Source organism: Sturnira hondurensis, unplaced genomic scaffold (assembly GCF_014824575.4).
Source record: "Sturnira hondurensis isolate 20B ecotype Veracruz unplaced genomic scaffold, ASM1482457v3 Scaffold0013299, whole genome shotgun sequence".
Classification (NCBI taxonomy): domain Eukaryota; kingdom Metazoa; phylum Chordata; class Mammalia; order Chiroptera; family Phyllostomidae; genus Sturnira; species Sturnira hondurensis.
In genome coordinates this window covers 8,567,344-8,585,469 of record NW_028085930.1, presented here as the reverse complement: position 1 = coordinate 8,585,469, position 18,126 = coordinate 8,567,344, and the positions used below count along the sequence as shown (strand labels likewise).

General features: G+C 43.5%; 1 protein-coding gene across 4 annotated transcripts in view; it reads left to right on the top strand.

The window, feature by feature from the left end:
* The window catches only part of COL6A5 (collagen type VI alpha 5 chain), a 111,099-nt gene that overhangs the window by 52,333 nt on the left and 40,640 nt on the right, over positions 1-18,126 (top strand). For all 4 annotated transcript variants that reach the window (XM_037061311.1, XM_037061312.1, XM_037061314.1 and 1 more), the window contains exons 14-29: positions 241-312; positions 654-680; positions 785-829; positions 916-969; positions 3,096-3,158; positions 3,802-3,867; positions 4,490-4,543; positions 8,254-8,289; positions 8,702-8,764; positions 10,225-10,287; positions 11,336-11,398; positions 12,964-13,026; positions 15,045-15,095; positions 15,215-15,250; positions 16,843-16,905; positions 17,963-18,025. In XM_037061311.1, coding sequence (XP_036917206.1) covers positions 241-312; positions 654-680; positions 785-829; positions 916-969; positions 3,096-3,158; positions 3,802-3,867; positions 4,490-4,543; positions 8,254-8,289; positions 8,702-8,764; positions 10,225-10,287; positions 11,336-11,398; positions 12,964-13,026; positions 15,045-15,095; positions 15,215-15,250; positions 16,843-16,905; positions 17,963-18,025 — 882 coding nt within the window. The remainder of the gene's footprint in view (positions 1-240; positions 313-653; positions 681-784; positions 830-915; positions 970-3,095; positions 3,159-3,801; positions 3,868-4,489; positions 4,544-8,253; positions 8,290-8,701; positions 8,765-10,224; positions 10,288-11,335; positions 11,399-12,963; positions 13,027-15,044; positions 15,096-15,214; positions 15,251-16,842; positions 16,906-17,962; positions 18,026-18,126) is intronic.

The following is an 18,126-nucleotide window of genomic DNA, read 5'->3' as shown; positions in this document are numbered from 1 at the left end:
AGTGGCTGAGCTCACCCTACACCTTGGTGTGATCTCGGATCTGGAAGGAAGCTCCAAGGTTGACAGGGAGAATGTTTGAATAGAGGGACAAAACAGAGCTACATGAATGAATTGTGGGAGGATTTGTTTGTCTAAAGCTCGGCGTGCCCATGCACTCGGGCTTCACTCTCAAGACGTGAACTACTGGCAGCTTCTGGCAAAAGAATCACCTTGGATACTTGTTTGGGTACCTCCTTTCAGGGAACTCGAGGAGAAACTGGACTCCCAGGAGATAAAGGGATTACAGGATGTCCAGGGCAGTCGGGTCAAAAGGTAAGACTGTTACAATGTTATCTTAAATTCTCCACAAGGCCCTGGCTCTCTGTCCTTCATTCCTTCCCTCCCCCGTTTTCTGTCTTCATCTCCTCTCCCTCTTTTCCTTTCTCCAAGTACACGTTAGTTTGATCATCTGCAGATTATTTTGATTAGTAACCTCAAAGAGTTTTGAGCATTAATTAAATTCTCTCTATAGCCTCTTTGTGGTTGTAGAGCCTAGAGCCACTAAAGAAATACACAATCACTGTCTTGAGGGAGGCGGCCCCTTGCTGCTCCAACAGACTAGGATGCACAGGCTGCCTCTGACAGGTCATTGAGAGATGTTTACTCTTTTGCAGGGCGTCAGGGGACTTCCTGGAGAGAAGGTACTGTAGTTTCTTCTTCAATTGCATGTCCTTGTGGGATGAGTTTCCAATAAGCATGAGGCAGAGGTCTCTCCCCCTGATTTCTGCCCATGGTTGTCTCTCAGGGAGAAGAGGGAGAAGATGGTATTGATGGACTCGAAGGAGAAGAGGTAAGCCATTTTTCTTCAAGGACAGAAAAATCAGCATGAGGCTGATATTTTTTAATGGGAATTTTGTTTTCCTTCTCTTCTTTTAGGGCTTTCATGGATTTCCTGGAAAAAAGGGCGAAAAAGGTGATCCAGGATCTCAGGTAACACTTTTCAGTATATCAGAGCAGGAGAACTTGGTGGAGGAGACAGTCTTAATTGCTGTGTGTCGGTGGTTATTAGGGATAAAACTGACAGCTGACTTAACTACATAATGAGGGCCTACTAACACTGAATAGGTGCTGCACCCAGTTTGGAGCAAGTGGGTGACTGTAATTTTCAAGAATTTCCAGCTAAAAATGTCAAGGCATGCAAGAATCCTCTACACGCAGGTTTTTCAGAAGTCTGAAAAGGCATGCTTTCACCTGCGAGCAGCTTTCATGTTGTCTTTATTGCATCAGGGAAAAAAGGTGAGGGAAAGAAACAAAATTATTTTGGTGGCCTTGGTATAGCAAATCTAGTGAAACATATTTTAATTTTAAACTCGTTTCAGTAATACTCATTAATTAATACATGCTTACTTGGTTCCAAGCAGCTTTGCTTTTATGTTTGATGAATATTGTTTATCAAATATTTTTGAATACCTGGGGTGTGCCAGGCATTGAGTTATACACCAAAGAACCAGAAATGAACCACACTGTCCTTGTCCTCAAGGATTCTACCGGTATAGTTGAGGAGACAAACACATCAACAGCTAATAGCTACACAGAATGGGAGTGGGACCATATTGCAGGCATCTACATGGGAGTCCAGAGAACGGTCCTAACTCAGCAGGCAGGGAAGGAGTTCAGGAAATCTCCCTGAAGGAAATGGTCCCTGAGCTGAAGATGAACAGGACTTAGCAAGACATGGAGGAAGAGCATTGCAGATAGAGGGAACCGCATAAACAAAGACAAAGGGGCTTGGAGACACCGCAGTTGTTCTGCCTGGTGGGAGTATTGGAGTAGAGGTAGGGGGAGGTCAGGTTTAAGAAGTGGTGGGAAGAGACCGGGAAGGCATTGGTGAGCCATGTGGATGAGCTGAGCTTTTTAAAAAATTTTTTATTTATTTATCTTTAGAGGGGAAGGGAAGGAGAGAAGGAGAAAAATATCAATGTATGGTTGCCTCTGGTGAGTGCCCTGCTGGGAACTGGCCTGCAACCCAGGCATGTGCCCTGACTGGGAATCAAACCCCGATCGTGTGGTTCACAGGCCTGCACTCAATCCACTGAGCTACGCCAGCCAGGGCATGAGCTTTTAACCATTAGGGAATAGGGAGCCTTTGAAAGATTTTAATCAAAGGATCACAATTGATTTGCATGTTAGAAATATTACTCAGCAGTAGTGTGGAAAATGTGTTGGAGATGATATAGAAGCAAGGCAAAGATGAGAGGCAGAGCTGTAAGAATCGAGGTGAGAATAGGGGAAGCCTTCAAGGAAAGCAATGACAGTAAGAACAGAAACAGAACACATTAAGGACATGGCAGAACCTGGACTGGAGTGAGTGCCTTGGGTGCAAAATTTGGGGAAGCCCTCATCATGCACAGAGTGAGTGCTTCGCTAGATTTTGCACCGCAGGTGACTTGCTTACTTCATCGTAGTTCTGGCTTTGGGTCATAGGAGCCCCAGGTCTAGGTGACGAGAGGAGAAGGAAATTAGGAGTCAGTCCAAATGCCTCTGAAGATTCTGGCAAGGGCAAGTTCATTTGGGAAAAAAATGAGTTTGAGGTAAGAATGGAACATCTCTAAAGAGGTTTCCAGCTGGTAATTTAATTATAGATGCCAGAAGTTGCTGGACTGTCTGGGATACAGTCCCCAGTCAGATCTAACGCAGTATCCAGTAGCAATACGTGAGTATTAAATTCAAATTAACTAAAGTGATACATTCTGCTCTTTGGTTGCACTAGCCACATTTCCTGGGCTCAGTAGCCACGTATGGCTAGCAGCCACCGTACTGGACAGCGCAGATCTAGAACCTTTCTGTCACTGCCCAAAGTTCTGTTGGACACCACGATGCTGGACTATGAGAATGTTTCCCATTTCCCAGCCTCGCTGCGGATCATTCCAACCTTTGGCCTAGAACTAGACTTAGATCTGCTTGCAAAATCTCAGGGAATCTGGCTGGGGTAAAAGAACGTGGATTCTTTTATCTGATGGTTTTCCTCCCCTCTGGACACACACAACACTTGACATTTTAATATCATTATACAACTCTCCTACAGGCTTACTCAGAATCTCGTTTTATTTCCTCAGGGCAGCCCAGGTTCCAGAGGCCCCCCTGGGGCATATGGGGCGAAGGGCTTCCCAGGGGATCCTGTAAGTTACTAGAGCCCAGCTGGCTCTGAATTTCTTGCTGTTCTTTTTTTCTTTCCCTTGTGTCTCCTGCTAATTTGCAGGCAGAGGCTTGTCTTGAGACTGAGGGCGGGAAGGTAGGTTGACCGAGGCTTATTTGTTTGGAAAAAATCTGCATCTGATTTGGGCTGATTACATACAAAATTCAGAACTGAGAACTGAAGTTCCATTTTATTCATCCTTATGGTGTGTTGAGACTTTCAAGTTCATTTGGAGGGCAAATTCCGATAGTTTTGCTTGTTGAGCTTCCAATCCTGCAAATTCCCTTCTTGTGGACAGGATGACAGGGGAATCTTACTGCATGATTGAGGAAGTGGCACAAGCAGGTTTGGACAAGGGCATCAGTGGAGCTGCCAACCCAGAGATAGGAAATTCAACATGGCTTTGGCAGGCACGCCATGATTCATCATTTATCACCAAGACCCTTCAAACTTGGGGAACTGTTACTTTCAGGTTTTCAAAAATCGATGAGTTTCAAATATGAAGGATTTTCTCACACCCCTCATTGCTTAATCCAAGTTGCCTTAGTACTTGAAAATTGTACCAATTTACAACAAAAGAAATCTGATATTTTTTATTCTGAAATACTTTTTAAATCTCCCTCTAGGGTAATCCCGGACAAGACAATAACATCAAAGGACCGAAGGGCTCCAAAGGAGAACAAGGAAGACAAGTAATTGGATCTGTTTTACATATGAGTTGTTTAATTCCTTTAGTGAGCTGAGGCTTTCATTAAAGCCTAAATTAATTATTTAGTAAAATACGTAAACCACCTAAATTGAGCAAACACCCTTAAGTTCACATCGAAAAGGGCTTTATGTCTGTAGGAGGTTACACCTCTATGTGCAAAATTTTTATGATTCTGGCAGGTGATATATAGGTAAACTGAGAGTGGCAATGCATGCTGCTTTGCCATTTTCCTCTTTTTTAAAAAAATATTTTATTTATTTATCTTTAGAGGGGAAGGGAAGGATAGAGGAAGAGAAACATCAATGTATGGTTGCTTCTCGTGCATCCCCTGCTGGGAACTAGCCTGCAACCCAGGCATGTGCCCTAACTGGGAATCGAACCGCGATCATGTGGTTCGCAGGCCTGAGCTCAATCCACTACACTAGCCAGGGCTGCCATTTTCCTCTTGAATGGATATATACCCAATAGTGTTAATGGGCAGAGAGATTCTAGTATGATCCTTTAGTGCCGCTGTTTTAATAGTGCTTGAGGTTTTGATGCTGATGCCTTTGTGATTTATTTAGAATCTTTTGTTTTATGATCTTGGGAAACTGTTGTGTTTCTAGGGCAGAACCGGACAGAAAGGGACACAGGGCATCCCTAGTCCCAGAGGAAGCAGGGTGAGTATTTTTGTGGACGTTTATTTTCCCTCCTTACCACCTGAAGATGCCGCAGAGACTTTCAGAATATTTGCTGCTGCAGAATCAGGTGATCCAGGGCTGCTGCATTGGCACTACTGATGTTTGGGCCCAGATAATCTGTTATGAGGGGCTATCCCGTACATGAGAGAATATTTCACAGCATCCCTGGTCTTCACGCACTAGATACCAATAGCACCTCCTCCCCACAGATATGACATCCAAGAATGTCTGCAGATATTGCCAAATGTCAGTAGATGAGGGAGGGTGGGGGAGGTCAAAATCACCCCTGTTTGAGAACCACTGTGATACAATTTGCTTGTCCCTTTCTACTTTGCAAAAGCTTTCGAATGTCTTTGAAAAGAGTCCATAAGTTTAACACAAAAGCCTTCCTCTAGTAGCTTAGCATTTTGAGCTTGTATAAGAATAGTGTACACTGGGTAGGTGCTCTTCATATGTGACCAGGGGAAGAAGAAACGAAGATAAAGTCTTCCCGAATGAACCTGACCACTGGCCATCAGTGGCAACCTCAAGATCCTAGTGTAATGGATAGCATCTCCTCATGTGATACCAAGCCCAAAACAAGGATAGCAGATTTTCCTTTCTTTCAAAAGAACAACAAAGAAATCACTTTTCTCTTTGTGGTCTACCAAAGTTAGAGGCGATATTTATACCCCTTTATCACATGCTCAGCGTGGAGATCATAAAAAGAGAAAAATGTACAATGTCCTAGATGTAGCCCTGAATTTTGTTCAAGAGGGAACAGAAAATACTTGGCTTTCTTTTCTATAACAACCTTGGAATCTTCTCATCACTTAGAAGGCTGTGGCTGATTGTCTTTCTCTCTGGGGTAGATAGTAGATAAATGTGTTTTAATTTTCTCTTGCCTTTGTTTATCTTGAATCATAGTTCTTAAGGGAAATGAGCTACAGTAGAATGGCTCAGCCTTCCCAGTGCTTCTAGTAAAATTCTTTGGGACTTTGCCCTCTTTTCTACACAAGAGAATTAAACTTACTCAGAAGAAGCAAGAGAACAGTGAGATGAGCTAAATGCTATAGATTATAGAGCTAAATATGTATTTGTTGTTGGTTTAAGAGAAAATACTTTTAATTTGAAATAAACTTATAATTATCACTAGCAGGCATCGTTTTCAAGGCTATATTTGTTTATTTTTATTTTTAAATTTAACTTTATTTTTATTGTTGACACTGTTATGGATTACTTTTTAAAAAAAAAGATGCCAGGGCTGGGACAGGGGATTATAACTTGAATGCACCAGCCAATTATTCTAAGTCAGCAATTTTCATCCAGTGTGCTGCAAGAACTTTTAAAACATGCAATCCCTGACTATTTATTTAGTCAGGGGCACTGACCTATTTTCCCATACATTGTCAAGTTCAAGAATGACAACAGCCAACACAACAATAGCCATCTGGTGCAAGTGCCCTGTCTTGAACCATAAATATATTTGTATAATAGAGTCACATCTTATTGGTCATGTTGCATAATAAGGTTTCATCTGATTGGTTAATTCTTAGTACCAGAAATCCTTATATACAGAAAGGTATAGGCTTCTGATGTTTTAAAAAGTCACTTTGGAGAACAAAAGGTAGGTAATTGCTATTATTATTTTTTATAAATCAGTCAAAATTATACCTATATTTTATCAGATGGGCAAAAAAATATAATATACAGGGTCTGGCAGAAGTAAGTCCTGCTTGAATGTGGTTGGTAGGGTAATAATATGGGTATAATAATTTATAGTTTTAATTTGAACATTTCACCTGAAATGTCTTCTGGTGTGCTTGAGTGTGATATTGTTATGTTACAGAATGACATGCTTATGTTTGTAATAAAAGAGGGGCATTACTTGTGCCAGACCCTGTATTTTTGGTGTTCTGAGGAACTTTAGTAATCAGTTTATGCGTGCCAGGAGACAAGAAAGGCTGAGAATCTCTGCTCTCAGTAGCTCCAAGGACAGAAAGTTCTCTGCCTCCCTCCCCCATCATCACCTACTCCCCCACCCATCTATCTCCTCCTTGTGACCTCTTTTCTCCAGAGTCTGGGCTCCTAGCCACCCTAACAAAAGTTGATTGTGCAAATGCTCTGTGCCACGCAGGCTATAAAAAGCAGGTTTGAGCTCAATCAAGACTGCCTGACTCCTAGAGACATGGCCCTAACCAATGGGAAACACTCTCTGAGCACAGAGCAAATGCTGTTTTATTCTTCCTTTTCAATGGAAACAGAATTATGACCTCATGCAAACAGTGGTCTCAACCTTTCTTTACTGTTTCTTCTCTGCTTTCAGACATCCATGAGCTCTATTAGTCAGTCACATCCAGGTACAAATAGCTGACAACTTAACAATGGGGAACTTCTCCCAAAGTGTATTTGCACGTTAAAAGCAGAGTACCAAAATAGAATCAAAGGCACGGAAACAAGTGAGGGCCTGGAGGGGAGGGGGCAGGGGATAATGGTGGAAAGAAGGGGAAGGGACTAGACAAAGAGCAGGTATGACTGACCCATGGAACTGGGCAGTGGTGTGGAGATTGACTGTGAGAGGTGGGGGGGGCGGGGGAGACTGGGCAGAAGAGGACAAAGGAAGAAAAGTTGGGACAACTGTAACAGAATAACAATAAAAAATGGAACTTGAATGAGTACAAAAAACAAAACAAGGGGCACCTGAATTGTGGGAGGAATTCTAATCATCAGCCAACCTGTTGGAGGTGATATTTGGTCAGGTAGTTTATTCTAAGGAACTTCAGAGGGTGGTCAGTCCTCTGAAATGACAATTTCCATGGCTACCTTTATGAATGAATGAATGACATTTTTTTAAATACTGTTTTTTACCTAACGTAATCATAGTTGTTTATCACAACAGGAAGTACATTGATGGTTGAGATGTTCCATGGTTCTCTCAAAGAGGCAGGGATGGTCAGTGGGGAGGTGAGGGCATGGACCTTATTATTGCTGTTCAGGAAAAAAGAAGTTAGGAACCAGGGCCTGAATCACCACCTCCCAGCTTGGCTACCTTCTGGGAAGGAGAGGGTGTGGCAAGGACAGCCACTAGGTGGAGAGCCTGAGCTGCCAACGTGAAATCACTTCTGGGTGCATGCAGACTGATTTTTCAGCTTCAGAGATCAGCCTGGCTTTTCTCAGATGAACCTGGAGGTGCCATTTGGATGACAAGATGATTGAACAGACCCCATCAGCCGTTTCCTCCTTGTAGAATTCCACAGGAAGCACTGTATCTAATAACTTTTTTAGTCTCCCCCCACGAGACCGTCAGGGGCACAGGATGGAGAGATGGGCTTGGCATGGATTGTTCTCACACAGGAAGCCTCTGATTAGCAGACAGTGCTTTGTGGGATTTGCCGGAGAGGAAATGGAGAAGACAGATTCTTCGGGATGGTTTGATTCTCCAAACAGCCTCTCGGCTGATTGTCAGAGGTTCTCGGACTAAAGCTGGGTCAATAATGACTGTTAGATTGGTTTGCAATCAATCTCCCAAATGAAAATTCATAATTAAGTGCCTTGCATGAAATCTTGTCTTTGGAAAGTGCCCGAAGGAAGCCACGACTTTGAGCTGCTTGTTACTTATGTGTCTATCAGAGAATGCGACAGGCTGATTTGCCTCTAAGGAACCTCCACCCAGACACCTATACACTAACATTTTGGTTTTTCCCTTCCAGGGACAAGAAGGTCAAAGCGGGCACTATGGTCCACCAGTGAGTATCTTCTGTTTCCTCTTCTGTCTGGTAGTTGAGGCCAAAGAGATTCTTACATGCACTGTAAATGAGCAAGCGTTTGACAAAGATGTTGTAGGAAGTGCGAGCATTGGACATGATCCCCACTGGCAGGGAACAGGGAGGGGGATGAGTTCAACTGCCAGGAACAGGATGGGTGTGATGTAAGGCTCTGACTTCACAGACACTTCATAGCAAAGAGGACCCATGCAATCCCAAATGCAGTGCGTGAGAGTGCTTTTTACGTGCACTGGGAGTGCACTGCAGTCGAGCAAAATTCTTTCCTAGAATAAGAAACAGCCTTTGTGTACCACAGTACTAGGTACTATAAAGAGAAGTTCTACATGGGCACTGTGTGGTGAAAACCTTTACACTGAAAACTCTCTTTCATCAGGGGCAGCCGGGAGACCCTGGGCTTGAAGGTGCACAGGGAACTGAAGGATTACGAGGCCCACAGGTGTGTTGGAACATTTCATAAATGTTGCTAAATAATGCTGAGCTGTTCTGAGGGAAAGATGGCAAGTCATTCTGTATAAAAAGAAATAATGAAGAAATCTGTATTCTGCCCCCATGGTACATGTCCCTGAAGTTCTCCGATTCCCATCGTGGTGGGGGGCGGTTTGCTCCATCTAACCGACTCCTACATTTGCAGTTCGCTGACAAAGGCAGGGCCCTCTTGTGCCCCCCTGGTGTTCTGTCTGTGCGTTAGTAATAATGAATCATTAAGACTTTAGTATTCTATTAGTAACCAGTATCAGGATCAACATATTGGTTTTCCTTAACTGAGGTCCTGCAGTCTGACTCTCATGAAAGCACGCTGGGAATCGGAAGCTGTTATTCAGCTCCCCTAAAGCTAACTCCACAGGGGATGACCGTGCTTTATGGGAGCCATTTGTATTTTTCTGAGTCACGTCATTAGTGAAATGGCATCCCAGTCAGGGCATGTCTGTGTCTCCTCCGTGTCAGAAGGTGCCAGGGTCATTCTGAGAGAGTGGCTTTGTAGCACGGAGGCATTTAGTCACCGTATGGAGTCCACTTTGAGCCAGAACTTGTCTGGAAGGGCCTGTGTGGATGGGTCCATTCTAAGACCTTCCCAAGAGTTCATTTTTCTTCTAGAAAGTTCCAGATGATTAATGCCAACCTGGAATTTGGGATTCTCTTTAGTGGTTCTGGGGTCCCTGAACCAAGCCACCAGGGAGCATATCCTCTAAATAACCATGGGACCAATGTAGACCCCTCCCCAGGCCTTGTGAGGGGGCGATGATACTCCCTTGGCTGCTCCAGGGTCCTCTGATACTTAGGCCAGGACCACGGCCAGCCCACTGGCTCCAACCACCGTTCACCCGGGCCAGCCAGGGCCAAAGTTTTATAGCTGGTGCTTTCATAGTGAGAAACATTACCTGCACCCCTGGTTTTCCTTCTGACAGACCCATATGAGAACCATGTGTTTGATGGTAAATATGGCAGAAAATGGGGTTCCATTCCTCTAATGGGGTCACTACTAAAATGTCCTTTTGTGTTAACTTGAAACAACTTGGCTTTCCATTTGACACATTGAAAGTGCTTTGGCCCAGGGAACTTGCCCCACAAAAGGAGTCATTTGACCATCATTTGCATCTCACTTCCTTCCTCCATGGGTTTGGTTCCTCTCTTTAGTGTCTTTCCCATTTCTGCCCCTCAGAGAGGGAGGAAGGTTTTGTACCTGAGCTGGGAGGCCCTCAGTAAAATCCATACTTTTGAGGCTGGGTGTCCCCTCCATTTTTTTTGTAATAATGCTTCCCCTGAGAGGTAACAGGCTGCTCGGAGGGTTAGACCATTGCTTTTCCACACCTTAACGTGGCATGTTTCAAAAGCGCACTTGAAGAAAGTAAGTTCTCATTGATGGCCTTGCGCTGTGTTTCTTTTGTTACCACGCAGGGGCTGCAAGGAGTTCCCGGCGGGAGAGGCGAGAGGGGAGGCCAGGGGCACAAAGGACCTCAGGTGAGTGACCCGGAAACAGCAGTGACCTGGAAACAGCAATCTTCATTTTCTCCTCAGTTCGGAATCACCTTCATATGTAGTTTATTCTGTATTATCTACATAGGGAGTATTTCATTTCTGAATTAACTTGGGGCAAATTTGGGACAAATGTTTAGCACAGCTCAGAATCCTTGTGCGTAATAAGGAGTTTAAGCACTCCTCCTTCTCCTTCACTGGAGTCTCCCTCAAAGCACAGGCCCAGCATATCAGCCTGCAGAGAACATCTGGAAGAGTACAAATCTTGCTGACTCGTGGACATTTCAAAACCTAATGCAGTATTCTGGTCTTTCTAACTTTTAAAAATTCTCTGGGCCATGCATATTTCCACTGACTGTAGATATATGAAATTGCCTCTAAAAACATCCCTTATCACTCAAATGTATTTAATTCCCAAGTTCAGCTTTGAATTCATCCTCTGTATCTGTTTGGTTCCTGAGTTTCTGACAATGAGTAATGAGAGTTTGGCTGGCGAGGGATTCATATGAAAAATGTTCTGAATCTGTTCAACTCTTCTGCGCCGCTGGTGAGAGTTCAGAAGGCTAGGGATGCCAGCGCTTGCTCAGTTCTCTCCCGAGCACGTTTTCGAAAGGCATTTTTGCCCATTTTCGGACTGGGAAACTGAAACACATCCAACACACTGTTTCGTGTGTGTGCACAGTGCAATGCCCATGTGTGCCAATGACAGCACAATATGTTGTTCTAACAAAATCGGTACATCACAACAAACGTGTCACATTCATAAACAATGTGTGTTGAGTCCAAGGTGCCTTTTTTGTTTTCCAAATGGTCAGTGTGTCCTTGCAGATGAGGGCCTGTGGTCCTCCACCAGGACTGTGGCCTGAGTCATCTGGTTTGAGCCTCGATCTCTCTCTTCCCTGGGTGGCTGGGTTTCTTGTTAAGAAAGCATCCAGGAGTTGTTGGAAATGACATGAAGAAAAGCAGAAGTGATCTCATGGGCTTTCTAAGAATTGCTGCAGCGCCAACATTTCCATTTTCCATTGTCTTTCAGGGCGCTCCTGGGCCCATGGGAGCTAAGGGGAGTGTTGGCAGACCCGGGCCTTCAGGGAAACCGGTATGTGTTGTTTTCATCGATTTCAAGTACTGAGAGGGAAATTATCTCCATTCTTGGCTTGATTTTCATGTTAATTCTTCACGTGTTTGAATCCAGGCACCATTAACCACCCATGAGTTTTCTGCTCATAGATTGACGGGACTTTAAACACTTATTTATTAACTTATTTATTTCTAACTTTATTGGGGTGATACTGGTTAAGAAGATCATGTAAGTGTCAAGTTTACAGTTTTATAATACATCATCTGTATATTGCTTTGTGTGTTCACCAAAGTTTAGTCTCTTTCCATCACCATGTATTTGACCCCTTACCCCTCTTCTCCTCTGCTAACAAACAAGCAAGTGAAATAACTCATTGACACGGATAACAGTGTGCTGCTAATACTTTCTTCTCCTCCCATTGAGAGGCAGCTGCTTACCTCTCCACGAAGCTGCCCCATTTCACTAGGAGAGACACAGCAATCTCACTCATCATAACACGACTTTGAAAAGTCTTTTCAGCATCCCGAGTTCCTGAATGCATGAATGCACATGGCGGCAGACTCGGGCCAAGGGTGGGGGGAGGGTCAGAACTCAAATCTACTTGGGCCAATAGCTCTCTGTTCAGTTCAGCCCACCCCCTCCGAGGTGGCTCTGTCTGAGATTGTCCGAGAGCACACTATTGGCCTATTCGGAATCTCACCAATCTGCTTGCAACCTCTCAGAAGTTCCCTCCCCCGGGCCAGCTGAAGGACCAGAAACTGTGTGGTCACACAGCAGGCCTAGCTTGGAAGGGCCCTGTGCTTGGTTGAATGCTGTGCTGTCACCGTCTTGAAAGTCTTACAAGAGGCTTGTGCTTTCCCTTTGCACGGAGCCCCACAAATTATGTAGCCAATCCTAACATCCCCAGGATGCTTAGGAAAATCTCCAGACTATGAAGTAGCTGAGAAGACCCTTTGCTGATGGACTCTATCTAATTCTAGGGCTTTGTAGCTCCTCTCCTTCCTGCATGCCTGGCCCAGGCTTCTCACCAATGCCTTCCCTCTACCTGGATGTTCTCACTCATCCTGTGGTCCTTCTTCCAGCTCCTATAGTTCACCCTTCAAGCCTCAGCATCCACGCCCCTTTCCTCCAGGCAGCCAGCCTCCCAGCCTCCCAGCCCCACCGGATCTAATTCAGATTCCCCTTCTCTTTATCACACAGGTTTAGAATTGTCTGCTGCCTCTCTTTCCAACCAGGACCACACCTATCTTGTTCAGTGGTTTATTTTCTACAACAATAAATAGTCGTTGGTTGGGAACAGTTTTCCCTAGAGTAAATATTCTGCTCTGCCTTCTCCTTCACTGCTTCTACAACACTGGGAAGCAGTCCTTGAGTCCAGCTGATATTTTCTGCCTGATTCCAGTGCTGCTGATGTTTTCTGCCTGTTTGGGGGAAGACCATGATTTGGTTTCCGCACACCATCTCCTAATACATGTTGAATCCTCACTGAGAACCCTGTCTTCCCTTCTAGTAGACAGAGCTTCCTATGGTGGGAGCTAGGTTTGATTTTACCAGTCTGACACTCTTCTTGTCCCATTTGCTAGGGAGAACCCGGACTTCCTGGGGATCCTGGGCCAGTGGGGCCACCTGGACAGCGAGGAAAACAGGTATGAGGTTTTAGGACCCTTACCCTTTCCCAGCTCCAAGTGCTCAGTTTGAGGCAGAGAAAAGGAGATTTATACGGTTTGGGATAGTGAAGGCATCTCAGCACCTCCTAGGAAGATGTGCGGGCATTTCTCCCATCCCCTGCAGCGGTCATTCTCTAGCTAGTCTGTTCAAGTGAGGGCGAACGCCAGAGGGAAAGGGGGCATGCAGAGGGGATCATGGATGGGTTAGGACTGGCCATTTCAATATTTTAACAACCAACGTGGATATATAGACACATGTCAGTTGAAAAACAGCACCACCCGTTTCTCTCTGCTATTGCAATACTCCAAGGCGACAACAAGAAGAAGGCAATGAGGCCAAGAATTGGGCACCTGTTCTAGTGGCTCTGGCTATACAAGGGTGATGTGGACTCTGGCCAGCGATGTCCATGTGTTGTGGCTGCGACAAACAAACTCACATGGACTACAGAAGTCCTGTGGAGGAAAAGGGATGGAGCGGCTGCTTTCTAAGTAAGAGAGGGGGCCCTGGCCTCTACCTGGACAAGCTTTTATTGCTTTTCTGGGTATATTACATCAAGAATGGTCCTCATTTACTATGCACAGGTTCGCTGCAGGTGATTACCTTTTACAGATAACAAAGGAAAGAATGTTGCTAATTACTTCAAAGGAAAGAATGTTGCAGATGCTAGGGGGAAAGTGGTTACACTGGTTACACTCCATACTTGAGAGGTTTAGCACAGACTTTAGGAAGTTACTTTAAAGATGCGCAGTAAATATTTGCTACCTCAATTCAGGGTGAAGGAGTTTTAGCAAAAGCAAGCCTCATAGCAGCCTAATGCAGGCCTGATTCTCCACAGGAGAACTGATCCGTGGGCTTGGTTCCTTTGTGCCGACTGGCTTCCCTCAAGTTTTCCAAATCAGGGGCTGGGCTACATTCACCACTACCACGCGGAAGAGTTCCCTGTATAAGGGTCTCAGTCCATGGAGCATCTAACATAGGAACAACATTTTTTATACCTTTTTAAAAGTAATGTTTATTACAATTGTTAGGCAAGATATAAAAAAACTTCCCAAGCATAAAAGATGGGAAATGGGGAACAAAAAAAATACTTCTAATCCCACCATTTTGAGATAGCTATTATTAATATCCTATAGAGATATGTCCCCCAAATCCTTTTTTTTCTGTTAACAACATATTAGGAGCATATTTCCATGTCATTACATTACCCCCTCAACATCACTTTTAATAACTGCAAAATATTCTACTGAATGTATGTACCTTAGTTCATTTGGCCAATCTCTTATTGGATCTTTCATTTGTTTTTAGTTTTTCACTGCCATAAACAGCAACAGAAATGAACGTTCTTGTACCTAACTAAATTGTTTTTGAACAAAACTGTAATTCATTTCTACATAGAAATTTTGAGTCGTAGCACAGCAGGGTCAAAGGTTAGGTGCACATCTAAATAAGGCTCGGCCTCTATTGCAGAGTGCCCTTCAGAAAATTCCAGTGATATATGCACCCATGTGTCACACAGCAGCATGCTTGCCTCGGGCCATTTGTACCAACAATGGCTATTGTCACTTTCTTATTTTTATCTTTATCAGTTTCATGGACAAAAAGTGGTACCTCATTACTGTTTCAAATTGCATTTTTTTTGGTTACTAGTGAGTTTGTCATTTTTCCATATGTCTATGGGCCATTTATAATTCTTTTTGTGGGAATTCCTCACCTCCATCCTTTAGACCAGCTCCGAATTCTCCAGGCAAGAAACAGCCACTGACTCCCTAAGTCCTAAATGGCCACCCCTTTGTCTCCTGCAATGTTTGCAAAGTGGAGCTGGACAACAAGTGCGGAAAACCTGGCAACAAGCATGTTGCCAGAGTTCAAGGTCACTGATTAGGTCCCCTCTACCCAGAAGTCCCCAGTGCTTTTCTCCTAACCTTATGACCCCCCCAGTATACATTATAATTAATCTTCTGTTTTGAGAAATTGAAATGAACTGATGTGTTCACAGGGAGATTATGGCACCCCAGGCTATGGTCCTATGGGACGGAAAGGAGTAAAGGTAAATATTGAAAACAGTTCTTTAATTGGTGAATCAAACCTAAATAATTTGAGAAAAAAATGATCATACTACAGAAGTGTTTACGTTGATTCATTTATGTTTTCTGCTGCAAATTATAGGGCCCAAGAGGATTACCTGGAGATATGGGGCAAAAGGTATCATATGCATGACCTTCTTTTGAAATTACCACGATCTTAACCTTTTATTTGAGAATTTAGATAAGCTTGTAGACCTCAGTGAAGAGAACAAAAAGCAGGGCATTCGTTTTACCTGAGTTTCATGAAAAAAGGCCCACACTCAACTCTGAATCTTGACACTGGAAAAGACTGTCGCGTTCTTCACTGCCTGATGTCACTTGTCTTGAAACCTGAACTCTACGTGTCCTCTCCAGTGCAGTCCTTTGTCCTCTTCTGGACTGCTCTGCCTCGGGGCTCGCACTCAAGGCTTTTGGCTTCAGCTCTTGTCATTTGTCCTTCATTTTTGTGGCCTTTATTTCTTCTCATCAGAAAGATCACGGTGTTCTTCTTATTGGTCTCCTGCTTCTCACTTCTTCCTCCTCAGTTAATCCCAGCACGACTGTCACTTGATTTTCCCTCCTCAAAGCATAGCCTCAATTTCATTACCCTTCTGATCAACCACCTTCCAGAATTCCTCCCCACCCAGCAGCCTGAAGCTCATCTCCCTGCTGTAGAACCAGGTGCACCTGCCATTTCACCCAGAGGAGATCACGTTGTATCTGTTTTGTACACTGAAATGATGCAGTCAGGCTTTCTTTCTTTTTTTTAAGTGTCCTGTCTAGAAGAGTATCTTCCACATTTTTAAAGTGATACTCAAATTGAAGCTGAAAATATGGATTTAAAAGGGGTCTAATTAAGGAAATCGAATCAACCCTAGGAGAAGAGACAATGTTTAAATCCTTTTAAAAGTGCTTTTAAAAAAACGATTTTATTATTTATTTATTTATTTTTAGAGAGAGGGGAAGGGAAGGAGAAAGTGGGAGAGAAACATCAATGTGTGGTTGCCTCTTGTGTGTCCCACAATGGGGACCAGGCCTGCAACCCAGGCATGTGCCCTGACTGGGAATCAAACAAGCGATCCTTTGCTTCACAAGCCCGTACTCAACCCACTGAGCCACACCAGGCATGGCTAAAAGTGCTTTAAATTGATAAATTAACAAAAGAGATTCTTTCCTTCAGTGGAGAAGGGTAAAGAAGAGACTGTGTAAGTAACTGTTAGGACAGGGTTCTTATCACAGAGGACCAGTTTTCTAATTTATAATAAGGGGAGAAAAACAGCGGGTTTCAATGTAGGGTTAAATGTGAAATCAGCATATTTTTGGCATAAATACACGCCAAAATTAGTCCTACCAACGTCAGAGTAAATTTATTTAACCTTCCACTTTTTCAGAAATGATACATAAATTTAGGAAGTAATTCACTATTTAATATTTTATGTAGTCAGTGTTCTACATGTTTTCCCTGATTTTCAAGCATTTTTCTTAGATATTTGTATTAGACAGCAATTATACATACTTATAAATAAATTTAGAAAATTTAAAATAGTTTATAGAATATCTAAGTATATCAATGACTTGGTTCCAAATGATAGGAGATAACTTTTAGTGTTTAATATCTGGTATAGTTATAGAATCAATTAGGTTTTGGATTAGGGAGAGAGATTTTTATTCTTTCACAGCAAATATTTTAACATTTGATTAAAGATTGATTTCTTACATCTGAATCCTCAGGGTGAAATTGGCAATCCTGGAATTCCTGGGGCACGTGGACCCAAAGGATTTCGGGGACTGAGAGTAAGTGACATGTAATTCCAGGCACAAAACATGTTTCTTTGAAAGACCCTTTCTTTTCTGTTGCGATAATAAATGTGGGTTATCACTCCATCCCAAGGACACCTCAAATGTCACTTCCTGGCTCTGTGATCTTCAACACACCTTTTCAGGGTCTCTATTTCTACAACTTGAGAGTTGAACTTAATGGCATGAAAGGTCATTTTCAGCCCTGAAAGCCTGTGGTTCCCTGACTCTGAACCATTATAGAGATTTACGGAAGGGTAACTGGCCATTCCGAGGCTGGTCAGTGCCTTCCAGTCTTTTTCTACGGCACTCGTGACAGCCCAGAATATCGATCCTGTGAGTGGAAACGAAGCTGTCAACTTTCTGCTGTGTCCCGGCGGGTTTTCTGACAGTTCCACTACCCAGACAACCAAGGTCATCTGGGGTAGACATTGAGATGCCTTAAAAGGAAAGCTGTTGAGATCTGCTAATTAGGAAAGTGCAGAGCAGAATGTTATATGTATTTAAAAACAAGATGCTGAGACAAGCATCCTTTTATTTTAAAATTTGAGTGTAATAGCTGTGTCATTATCGGCATGAAAGAGTTGCAATTCAACAGATACTTTCTGTCTGGTGGATATATTTCATTAGCACCCATATCCACCACCTTCAGATATGGGAATGACACAGGCCTCCCGGCCCCCTTATGTACGTGGGCGATGGTATTTTATATTCAACCCTTTGCAGTTGGGAGGGCTTTTTATTAGACTTCTGTGTGCCCTAGTGTACTGGTTTTCTCTCCTTCTTTCTTTTTTAGCATCAGTCCTAGCTTATAACTATTTTAGATTGAAATGCACAGCCAGTGCCAGAGCTAAGTGTGTTGCTAAATGAAGAGGCTCCAAGGGAAATGATGTTTCCTGATGATTAAGATAGCTGTTTATATTTCATGTACGGAACTGACTTGAATTAATTGTTGCTTTCTTTAACAAAAATATTTTTAATTGTAAGGTCTCATTGAAACAGTTGTAATCTCTTGGCTGATGATGTGGAAAGTAACCCGTATTTCTGTCTGCAGCTCACTGCGGGTTTGAGAGGCGTGAAGGGATCTCGAGGGCCTCACGGACCTCCAGGGCAGAGAGTAAGTGTACGCATGTGATCTAAGTCCCATCTATTACACTGGTTTGTAGGGTGTTCAATGGAACGGGCCCAGAATTTAACGTCAGAAGCACTAGATTCAAG